Raw genomic sequence first — 12,316 nt, 5'->3', positions numbered from 1 at the left:
CCAGCTCCGGGCGGGGGGGGGGGGAAGAACTACAATCCCCAGCATGCCTCGCGGGGTAAAGGGCCTGGCGCATGCGCACTGCGCTTAGGGAGAGCAGCGGCGAGGGGCTGATGGCGGAGGTGTTTGCAAACAGCCGGGGAGCCGCGGCGCGCGGGCCACAGGTGAGGTGGGGGGGTAACGGTCGGCAGCGGCCGTTAGCGGCCCCTCAGCGCCGCCAAGGGCGGGAAGGGCAAAAGAAGGGCTGAAAAAAATGGCAAAAACCGCGTGGTTTGACCTCAGGGAGCCTCCCCGGCGCGACGCCGTCGCCAAAATGGGCCGAAACGGGCAGAAGTGGTTGGTTGGTGCCCGGTCCGCCCGCCTGGGGCTGCTGGAGGAGTGAGGGGGGGGCTGGCGGTGTCTGTTGTGGCAGCAGGGCGATATTGGCCCTTCCACGGTGGCTGCTCGGTAATTGTTATGCTTCCCTTATCAGGTGTACCTGCTGGAGTTGGCCAGGGCTCAGAAGCATGCAGAAAACGCCCAAGAGGAACAAGCAGCCCTTGCCCTGCGGGGAGCCGGCCAGCCTTCCTCCTGACAAGAGGAAAAGGGAAAGCCCCGAGGACTTTGTAGCCCTTCTGCCCCCCGAGGTCAGCTTGCAGATCTTTGGCGAGCTCGATATCCGCAGTCTGTGCAACGCCGCGATGACATGCAGGAGCTGGAATCACGCCATTGACAATAATGACTGCTTGTGGAAAAATCACTGCTTGACTGTGCGAGCTGTCTGTCAGCGAGAGATCGATTGCGATCGAGGCAATGGATACTCGTGGAAGGTAAATTTAACGTGAGCCACAGTGCTGGCAACTCAGAAGCCTCTGGGATTAATAATAGAAACAAATCAGTACTTCTTATTTGTCCAAGATGCTTGGGGAACCCCTGTAACACCCATGTGGCTCAGTGGTGAAATCAAACAACTGGAAACCTGGTTAAACACAAATAAGTTTCCCATTTCCTACTTCTTTTATGCTATTTGCTACCCAGAACCACCCTTGGCCCACTCAACCTATTCTGTGTATTCCTCAAGGCCCCACAGCTGCCCATCCCAGCAGGGTGATCCAGCTGGTGTGCATAACCTCAACACTGGGGTCTGTTCATCCCATCAGAAAGTCTGAGTATCCCTAACATGGGAGAATGCCCAAATCCTAATACACATGGGCAGAGGGAGAGAAAAGCACGTAGCCTGCGTGCCAGTGTACGTTCTCTAGTTGTATTTCAGTGGAGTAAGTCTGCTTGTGAAGAATGATTTCCTGCGGATACATTGCAGATTGCTCAAAATGTATTGAGGCAAAGCTACATGCAACTGGGAGAAAGAATCTGGGGTAGGAAAACAGGAAAGAAAGAGCTAGCAGGAGCTGGGTGAAGTTTGTTTGGACCTCTCCCTCCCCCACACACACACACTCCTAGTTACAGCTTCTCTGAAGCAAGAGGAGCTCAACATACTGGAGGGATCTGTCACTGTTGAGTCCAGCCTGCAAACTGAAGTAGATCAGGGAAGCAATGACTGCTTCTCTGAGCTATCTAAAGGGTGATCTCCACCTCAATGTAGCTGGGGCATTTTCAAGTAGGGGAACAGAGGATCTGTGAGAAAGAGAAAAAAAAAAAAAATCTGGACTCCCACACTCCTTGCCTTGAGCAGGGAGTGGTTGCCCTCCAACCATCTTTCCTCTCTTGCACAACAGTTTCCAAAGGGCTCCCCTCTGGTTCTCTATTTTGCGTCTATTACAAATTCCCCTCCACTGAGGGGGAATACACTGAGCTAGCATTTTCTTGCACTAAAAGGCTGGCTGAGTAGAAGAACCAGTCCAGTCTTCATTAATAGCCCAAGCAAGAGGTTAAAGTCATAAACCTAAACAGGAAGAGAAAGTGAAAGCCACTTCTTTTAAAGATTAAGGAGGAAGATTGATTCCTGTTTAGGGTTTTCATTTCCCCATCATCTTCACCCTCTAAGAACTGAGGCAAGAAGTGACTCTCTACCTAACTTAGGATAGAAAGATGGAAGTAGACCAAAAAGTCTACTTGTTGGCAGCAGTACAGCTTTCTGGGCTTAGCGTCCAGGTACCTGAGACATGTTCCAAATCCTTTTTCTGGCACTACTCTTCCAATGTAAAACTTAAGCATATCGAATGCAGCTTGAATTGGTTTATTTCCAAGATTTTTGCTGTCTGTTTTTCCATCAGATCACATTACTAAGAAACTACTGGAAAAGCAAAGTAAAGCAAGAATGGCTGAGTGGGAAATACAGTAACATTCACTCACAAAACAACTTGCCAGAGAAAAGCATGTATCCGATGGATGTTGACACGTGGGGAGAAATCCTGGAAGCAGAACTAGAGAGATGAGAAACCAGTACAGCTTCTTGCAACTCAAGAACCTTACATCAACAACTCATGGACAGCCAAACTGTAAATATTTTGACATTTAAATTAGTTGTGTTTGCAAGCATGTGATGAAAACTCTGAAGAAAAAAAGAGAGATACTTTTATTTGCACTTTATTAGACTGAGTGATACGAAAAGTAAAATTCTAAATAAGACTAAGTATTCAGTTGTAATTTTATGTTTGTAAATTTTATATTCTGCTGTATTGTTGAAAATGTTGAATGTACTTTCAGTTTGCACTTCTTTTGGAAAAAAACGTTTTTTAAAAAAAGTGTTTCACTCCGTGTATCGTATCAGCAGCACAACATGGCATTCCACAAAGGAAGGCTGGGGGGAGGACAAATCCAGATACTGGAAAGGAATGGGCAGCCACCTCAGCATCAGCTGATCCATCCCCAGGGGCCGCATCAAGGGACAGAGCCTTCACAGAGCTTGTCTGAGCCTGCACACTTGGAGGCGCTGGTGCTCAGCAGCTCTGCATTTCTATTACCCAGCTGTAGGAGTTCTGAATTAGGACTCACAGATTGAAGCAACAGGTAGGACTGAGGCAGCCACTTAATGCCCAGCCTTGCTGTCATTAGCTACGCATTTTTTTCACTTATATAACAATGTGATAGGGAATAAAAAAAAAAAAAAATCACTTCCAACACAGTAAGTCAACTTTATGATTGTAGCCAGGGTATCTCACACAGTTAAAACATTCAGAAACTTTTTTTCCTGCGGTAGGATCTCCCATCATGTGAACTCTGCTTTACCAGCACTGATTTTTGCCACTGACATTAAAAATTACTGCTAGGAAAAGATATGCCTATTACATTACTTAACAAAAAAAAAAAAAAAAAAAAACTACAAAACCAGTTTATTACAGTTTGGTTTAAATGTCACATCATCTTTCCCCACCTACATTTTGCACTGAAGAGTACAAAACAGTGGAAGAGCCCATATTGGTTTAGGTATTCCTATAAAATTCAGTGACCTATCTAGGTCCAATTTTATAAAGAAAATTCTATCATGCTCATGAAACTTAGTTAATATGAAAAATAAGTTTACTACTGCAGACTTTTGCAAAAGATTTCCTGGCAACACACAAACAAGCATCCTGCTGAGAACTCGAGGTTCACTAGCACTAGATCCAGCCTTTAAACTAGATGCAAGGGTTACAAAAGCAAGGTCCAACTCTTCCATTAGTAGGGCCCAGTAACACTAGATGGAGCAGCAGAGCAGTTCATCTCAGGGAAAAATAAATGCCATCATCCTCTGGGTTAAGATCCAATACCATTTTTTAATGGTGGTGGTGTTACTTAGACAACACAACAGTGAGAAAATAAATATACGGAAATTGTAAATGGTTTTGAACTGTTATTTAACCACTGCAAACTATCTAGTGAAAACTTATTTTTATCCCCCTTTCTTGTAAGAGCCTAGGCTCGCAGTCTGTTTCTTTTAGGTGCCCTTACCAAGGCAAAAAAAGAGCAGAACAGCCAAGTGAAGCTGGTAGTTTTAAAATGCTTCCAAGAGCAATATAGTATTTGATTCACTTTCTATTTTGGAGCATTCAGAGTTTACTAAAACTGTTCCACTTCCCTTAGCTTCCTGTATTTCCCCCATTAAAATAGCTTTTTCAATTCATAAGCAACAGTGACTTTTCTAAATCATCACTAAAAAAATCTAACAGACACTGTTCTTGTCAACAACATTGCATGGCAGGTGATGACTGGATAACGTAAGGTAGCAGTGGACACTGCTGCTGTAAGGTTTATAAGATGCATAGCCTCTCTCTTCTCTGTCTAAAGATGTGATGCTGTTCTTGTGGGATGACTGCAGTATTAACCGTAATGTGTGCAACACTCAAAGTTCACACTACCACCATGGCTAAAGTGTAATTTGGAGCTAAGTACGGTGGGTGTAGTGCAAAGTTCAATGAACTGTGAACACTGCTTCCTTTATTTTTAGCTATTCTGCTCTAAGACTACAGCTAGTTACCACAGTTTATTAAAAAAAATTCCACTGAAGATGCTTCCTTACTCCCTGCTCACCATGCCCCCAACTTCAAGAGAGACAGAAATGAAAGAGGTGCATATAAATTATGAATAATGCTAACAGTACATTCTCAAGTTATTAATTGTAATACAGAAGTGTACAATAGTCTCTCACCGCTCTCCTCAGCTCCCAGCTAGTTATCAGCACCTCCTTCCTGCCCCTTCCCTACACATCAGCTATCAGTTTTTGTATCCTGAGACAAACATATGCCTCTTTGAGCACATTAGGCGTTAAGCACTCAGCTACACAGACAAGGCCTAGATCTTAACATGGAGTAGCAGTAGTGTGAGCTTCTCACAAATATCTCCCACATGCTTTTCTTTCAGTAAGCATGAGTTCTCATGAAAATAAGCTTGCTTCCTCTCCCCTCTTAAGGGAGGTTTTAATTCCCTCCTGAGATTTTGTTTAATCTGTTTTGGTCTTCTTCAATCACTTTTGGTCTTCCCCTACTTGCCCTCATACCACCTACTCAGCTTTCAGCCCAACTAGCAGCTGAACACACCCTTTCCTTTAAACACACCCCAGCAGCATCCCTACCTCCAAGCAGCAGCACCTCCTACACCACCAGCTGTCATTCCTGCCTGCCTCTTCACCCTCCTAGCTCCAAACAAAAATGCCTAAACTAGTGCTAATGCTTAGGCATCCCTCCCCAGGGAGCATCCTCACCTGCTAAGCCTACTCCCGTACAAGCCACCTGGACACGCACCAGCTATCCTCACACTGAGGTGGCCGGTGAAGCCTTCCTTCTGCTTCAGTACCAAGCTCTCTTACCCATAGCTTCTGAGGAAGTGCAAAGCTGTATTTTAGCATACACCACCTACCTTCCCTGAAATACCCACACCACCCCGTTACTCTGAGATTTCAGCTGCAGAAGGATGCTGCAGGCACCCACCACCCAGGCATCCTCTTAGCCACACGGCCTTACTGCCTTTCATCATCCTGCCCTCCAATCTCCCTCAGAAGAGGCTTTCTGAGAGAGTACGTGAAGTCTGTGTGCAGAGCAAATACCACACCCTCTCCCAGCACCCAACTCAAACCAGCCTGGTTTCTAGGATGAAAAGGCAGGTTCTCCACTGCACAAAATGTCTCCAGCTGCTGCACGCAGCTTAACGTCAAAATACCCAGCATCAAAGCTGAATCTGAGGTCCCCCGAGGTAAATATTTTATTTCTGTATTTCCAAAATGTCTGTGGTTTTAGAACCTCCTCTGCAACTACTCACTACTGCAGTGCTCCATTTCTAGAGGGAGGAGCCGTAAGTGTGGCTTTATTTCATCATGGTGCAGGATGTGGCTTAGGGCCACTGGCATTAACACTCAGACTAATTGAAAAAGAAAGCACCATTATATTTAATTAACACAGACTTTTCTTCATTAGACCAATAACATTTCTAAGTGAATTTTGTCAGGAAAAATGTTTCTCCAAATGGACAGGCAATAGCATTTCATATCTTTATCACATTCGCCTCTGGGAGGTCCCAAGTGAGTTATCCCATCTGAACGCAGAGCAGTGAAGCTTAAATCCACCCATCAGCATGCCTTCATCACATTTTTCACAGACCTTATGCACTGAGGCAGCTGACCCCTGTCCTGAGCCTTTCCACCCCCTACGTTAATTTGGATGGAGGCATTTCAGATTCTCAGGAGTGTCCTGACACTTTTCTGAACAAGCAGTACCATGAGAAACAACTGCAAAGTCCACCACAAAAACCTTGGACAAAATCACCCGCTGTACTTAAAGCTGAGACTCAGAGGCTTTGGAACATTAAAAAAAATAAGAATTATTTGGTGGTGTGTTTTTTTTTTTTCCTCTCTCTCAGGCTTCAGGGTAAGTGGCCAGTCCCACTTCTATTATTCTGGTAAGCCAAAAGAAACACAAACTATAGCTGTGGGTAGAAGGCTAAGAAGGGTGAGAAGGGGAGAGGTGAGGGACAGCAAAACAGAGGAACGTATCAAGATGAGAACTGGGAGGGCATCTCTATATACCAGTAGTGTTATTTGCAGTCCCCTCTAACTCCTAAGAATTGTCCTGTTCATTACTGCCACCGACTTTCAACAGCCATTCATTTACAAAGCTGGTTTACATGTATAAAAACCAGCCTGCAGGGGTATGCAAATCAGGTGCAACATAAGCTTTTTTGATCCACATTTAAAAATACTGTTAGAACCGTATGTGCTGATTTTCATGTGTAGTTCTTAAAAAAAAAAAAAAAAAAACAAAAAAAAAAAAAAACAGCCAAAAGAACTGCTGTTTGCCACTACAGGCCACACAATAATCTATTAGCCATGGTACTAAATGCTGTTTTTAAACATCTCAGCGACCTCAGAATACCAAATTCAGAAGACCAAAGGATGTTATCAGCTACTTGTTGGAAGACTCAAGTGGAAGTCTGAATTGAAGGTATACATGGAACAACTTGGAAACAGAGGGAAAACAGCAAACAAACAAACAAAAAAAACAGCCACCTTTAGCTTTTAACCCTAAAAAAAAAAGGGGGGAAAAAGCTGAGAAAGGTAAAAACATATCAGCTACGTAAGATAATGCTGAAAAAAAAAAAAAAAAAAAAAAAAAAAAAAAAAAAAGAGTGTGACAGTACTCCCACAGAAACTTGGTTCATCTGCTCATTTGTGGAACTTTTTAAAATAGAAAAATAGTGGAAGCTATGATAATGCTAAAGAAAAAAGAGCACTACACAAGTTAGCTAGGAAGATCCAATGACAACATTTCCTGAGATACTATATATATCCATTTGTGGCATATTGCTGTTATCAACTGTACTGTCAAGTTTCATACTGAGTTTTGACCAAACTAATCAGCTTCCGTAACGCACCTTTATTCTTAGAGACCACCATTCTGTAGACATTACAGATGAGCAGTTATACTGCTCATTAAAACTATAGTTAACGTGCAAATCTACTACCAACACATGTACTTAAGAGCTAGTCATGCTGGGACTTACTCAAATGCTTAAATAAGGGAGACTATGACACTTGAGACCCATGAAGCAACCAAACATCTACGTACCGTAAGCAGATGTGAGGAGATAGAGGAAATCTCTGTTCTTCTAGAGGGGTGACTAAAGACCATGTGGTGATGTATTGTAGGACATCTAAAAATACCACTAGACATTTATGTTTAGGTATCTGAATTTTACTCTGTTTCATCGCCACAAACTCTTAGCCCCTTTTAGACTAGGAAGTTTAGTTCAAAATAACTAAGAAAGAGGAGAAAGGGGAAACAGTATATGTAACTGGAAAAAAAAAATCCTTCCTTAAATGACAATACTAAGTTTGAAGAAAGGCATTACTTTATTTTACCACTGGTATAACAGAAAAATGAAGTATTTCCTTCTATTAATCAGAAAGCTGCATAAGAGTGTTAAATATCTGATAATGACAATGGTTCATATTATTCAAAAATTTCATACGTGTGTGTTATTGTACTTTTACAATCACATAAAATGCATGTAGAGAGATCCATCAGTTTAAGCATTTGAGGGCAGAACAACTCCTTTAACACGTAGCAGAAGCACTGGAGGACAAAACTGATGTTTTCTTACCTTGCTGGGTGCTTAAAGAATTTTCAAGCTTCTCCTTGTTATGTAGAAGGAGGTATGAAAAAGCTGATTATACACTGATTTGTATAGTGGATTCTCTAGTAGTCTGTAATAGGTCATTCTTGTAGGCTTGATAAAGAGGCTAACAGTAATACTCTTAAGTTCTTTATGTTCTTTTAATATCTGGGTTTGGGATAGGAAAAGACTGGGGCATCAAGTTTAAGATTTTTTTGTTATTATTAAACTATATGATCTCCAGTTCTTTCTCCCCTTCTCCTTTAATTCCAGTGTATTGAAGATTTTGGTGAAAAACACACAGAAGGCAAATAAAATAATAATAGTAAGTTCTCTCTTTCAACTGTTATCAAAAACTATCAGTTTCATCAGCATTTACCTTTGATTGTTTTCCCTCCCACATTCTCAGTCATCTTGTAATGGGATAAAAAACGAGAGGGAAATTGTGTTACCATCTTAGAGGCAGAGTATGTAGGGAAGGGGAAGAGTTTTACTAAACCCTACTTCACTTAAAATGGAAGCCAGCTGAAGCATGAGAAGTGTCTTTCTCCACTCAGCCTTCATACACTGTTACTCTCCCAAACAGAATGGAAAGAAAGTCAGAAGCCTACCAGAGCCAGATACACTGTGGGGAAAGCCACAGTTCCATTTCTAAACACAAAGCAGGAAGTTCCATGTTCCAATCCAGGAAAAATACTTATTCTAATGTCAAGTCAGAACTTCTATTTCAAGAAGTCCAACAATTAACAAGAAAAGAACCTTGTCTTCAGTCAAAGATTTTCAAGGGTGTTTTCTGTTTACTTGGCCTGCAGGTTACCAATCCACTATTTTAAAGCATAAAGCAGTTCCTAAAATAACGTATAGCTCCAAAGGGTCATGAAGTAACCACATTCAAATTATCTTCACGCCTCAGATTCACACTTCACCATCCCATACAACAACAAAAAAGCCTGACAGATACAGATAGCTGTGCGTTGGCTCCCTTTCAAATTCTTTTTGCACATCAACCAGGAGTAAGCCTCATTCTCCTGCTGAAGGTATTTTCCTCTTTACCAGTGAATGTTTCCAAAGAGGTGGCAAGAGATGTTCTCTTTCAGGCACCAATCCACCAACTCCTGAGGCCAGGTGGGAGCATTACAAGGGCTCCACAACACAGGGAGGCTCTCCTTGAGCAGCTGAGCCACATGTGGCTGTAAGGCAAAGAAATCTGGAAAAGCACCAGCACATTAGCATTCAGAACACTGATCCTACCCCTATTGCTTGCTTTTTAAGTCATCTTTGTGCTCCACGTTGTCACACTAGTAAAACCAGAAGGATAGCAGCTAGATACTCAACCATGCTGCTGGGTAGTGGAGAAAGCAGCTTTATTCATTATCAACATCAGTCCACAAGAAGCAGAACAGTTTTCCACTCCATGTCCTGCTGCTGAAGGGAGAAGATCTGGCACTTAATTAAGAAATGCTCAGCATACAGCTTAAGTAATATAAGTATATAATTGATTACTTATATAATCTAGAAGCAGTCCTTCAAAACAGAAGCTTTTTATTTTATCATAGCTTTTGAAAAGAAACAGAGAAGAATATTGCAGCATATTGCTAACACATAAGAGCACATACACATTCCTCTTTTATTTAACCTAGGACAAATTCAACACAGCTTTCTCAGACTGCTAAAACTACCAAACCCCTAACTCCAAGAAGAGAGGCTGTTTGGTGAGAAGAAAAAACTACAGCACGTATCCCCTTCTCAGGCAGCAGGAAACCCAAATAGGAGAGGAAAATTAGAAGCCCAGCTTCAAGCTTTCTACTGTGCACAGAAGTTCATACCGAGTACAATCAAACCTCTATAGAGCAACAAGACCACAACAGTTCACAAGCAAAATATCTACACTTTTTGAAATGCAAACTGAAGGCATTTACAGAAATACTGACTGCAAAAGCCAGCATAGGACTGTTATCTACTCCTTTTGCTTTTCATGCTTCACTTCTATTTTCTTTTACAGTTTCAAAGGAAGAAGAAGAACAACAACATAAGAATAATACAAGTTTTTCAGCCCTTGCTAAAAAGGACATCTAAGGAACTTAGTTATCATTCAAGCCTAAAACTCAGAAGAAATAGAGGCACATTACAAAGGACAACAGTTACCCAGACCCCTGTACAGCAAGTTCCTTAACCTTAAAATAACCTCTATGACCTTCTAAAGCATTTGAGAACAAGTTAGCAAAAAAAAAAACAAACAAACAAACAAAAAAAACCCTGTTATTTAGCATTTGTAATAAAACAAAATCTATCTAAAACCATAAACACAAACAGTATTACTGCACTAAAGCATTATTTGTACCATAACCACAAATACAAACCTCATCTAGAAGAAAAACTTGATAGTACGTGCTAAATTATACCTCAGAAGCCTTCACTGTTTTTTCCTCTTCCTTATGAACAAAATTACGTTAAAGACTTATAAACAAACAACAATTACACATCTAAAACTACATTTTCATTCTTTCATGTAGAAGCAAAGACAATACACTGCAAAAAAAAAAAAAAAAAAAAAAAAAAAAAAAAAAAAAAAAAAAAAAAAACAAGATTAATGACATTTATCAACAAAATAATACTAACCTTACCCTTCAAGAGAAAGTCATAACACAGAAAAAGTAAAAAGCTCTTGAAATCCACTGCTATAAACACATGAAAACAGAACTACCTCCACCTGGGGTGGGAGGTTATCAGATTATGGGAAGAAGCAACACCTGTGGCTGAATGATTCTTAGGCTGTTGCAGTTCTTAGGGATATTATTTTTTCAGTGTATGCAAAAGTGGTTTGCTTTACTCATTTTTCTATTAAACCACGGAATAAGGAGGTTTGTGTTTACATATGTTTTTTTGGTTGCATAATTAGTAAATATCCCTGAAAACCTGGCTGTAGTAACCACTTGTTCAGCATTCCAGGGGAGGGAAAACTATGGCAAGTCAAGCACTAGCAAAAGAGGATCTTTCTTGTAGATGATATCAGACATGTCTTACAGTAATTGAAGGCTATAAATATAGTCCTTCTCCACAATGTTTTTGTTTGTACGTTTGGTTGGTTCTTTTTTCTTGCTGTCCGTTAGTCTACAACACAAGAGTAATTCATGTCAAAAGTGAGAAAAGGAACTGGTGTTGAAAAAATATTTGCTGCGTGTGTGGAAGTATGATTAAATAGAAGGTAAAAACAGATGGAGGAAGCATGGAACGTGAAGGCCTACTCTTTTTTTTTTTTTTTCTCTTGCAGTTATTATTTCCTTGTGCTAGGCCTGCTCTCTCTTCTCTAGTGCAAGCATTCAGTATGTGCCTCTTTCCTTCCACATCTCCGGAGTGACTGGACTGGCCTCATAATCTATATACTTGTAGTTGCTTTTTAACATTTAATTCCCTTGGACAAGACCTATTTGGTATCTCTGGAAATTGTACTGTCATAAAACTAATCTTCCTTTTTATTCACAGACATCTATTTGAGTAGCCTTTGTCACCTTGTTGCAACTCCAGTGGCTGTCTGCTGAATGACTTGATTCTGTTCAAGGGTTGTGACAATTCTAGTCATATCACACACAATTCTTAAGGTCCAACTACTGGTGGCATTGAGAGACCTCCTTTGATTTTCAAAAGCACTGCCATGAGTTTGAAAATGGAGCATCTTTGAAAACTAGCTCCATATTAACACCTGTCTCCAATTCATTCCTTGTGAAAAGGTTATCAGAGAGGTGCCTCAACCAAAAAAAGGCTGGGCCCTGCTGAAATATACTTTTTTTTCCTTGTTGTGACTGTTTTGAGGATGCACCAGAACACATTCATCCTGGAACATGAAGCTCATTATTCATGTGAAGACTTGTGAGAACTTGATTTAAAGAAAGAACAGTCTGGAGTCATTTATAGTACCAGTGTCAGGCAAATAAAAGCATTTATGGAAAGGAAATGAGAGTAGGGTAGCATCAAACATAAATTTCCAATCTTTCTCCAAGAAAGAAAGACAGCTTTAAATCCTCATGATGTATGTTAAAAAGAACCACCTGAGGGTCCATATTGAGAGAACTTACTGGCATAGTCTGGTGCAAACACCAGAGCTCTTCCACAAATACACTGATTACCATTGCCTACCAGAGAAAACACCACTAGTAAGTGGGCAATTGTACCCTTAACTGGGTCCAGAGAAAAGTGACAAGGTAAAATACTAGTAAAACTTTTTTATTTTTTTTAAATAGACAGTTACACCCCTTGTTTGCTAAGTTGGGTGAGTTTCTATTTTTCATTTTCCTGTGCT

The 12,316-nt window shown here is 41.0% G+C and overlaps 1 protein-coding gene across 1 annotated transcript; it reads left to right on the top strand.

Annotated features, from left to right (window-relative positions):
• The first annotated feature begins 11 nt into the window (after positions 1–11).
• On the top strand, positions 12–2,590 carry FBXO48 (F-box protein 48). Its single transcript, XM_068675661.1, has 3 exons — positions 12–161; positions 470–806; positions 2,211–2,590. The coding sequence occupies exons 2-3, from the start codon at positions 504–506 to the stop codon at positions 2,370–2,372; spliced, it is 465 nt and encodes a 154-aa protein (XP_068531762.1). The 5' UTR covers positions 12–161; positions 470–503; the 3' UTR covers positions 2,373–2,590.
• Positions 2,591–12,316: the final 9,726 nt, after the last annotated feature.

This window comes from Anas acuta, chromosome 3 (genome assembly GCF_963932015.1).
Source record: "Anas acuta chromosome 3, bAnaAcu1.1, whole genome shotgun sequence".
Taxonomy (NCBI): domain Eukaryota; kingdom Metazoa; phylum Chordata; class Aves; order Anseriformes; family Anatidae; genus Anas; species Anas acuta.
This window is presented reverse-complemented; position numbering and strand designations above follow the sequence as displayed.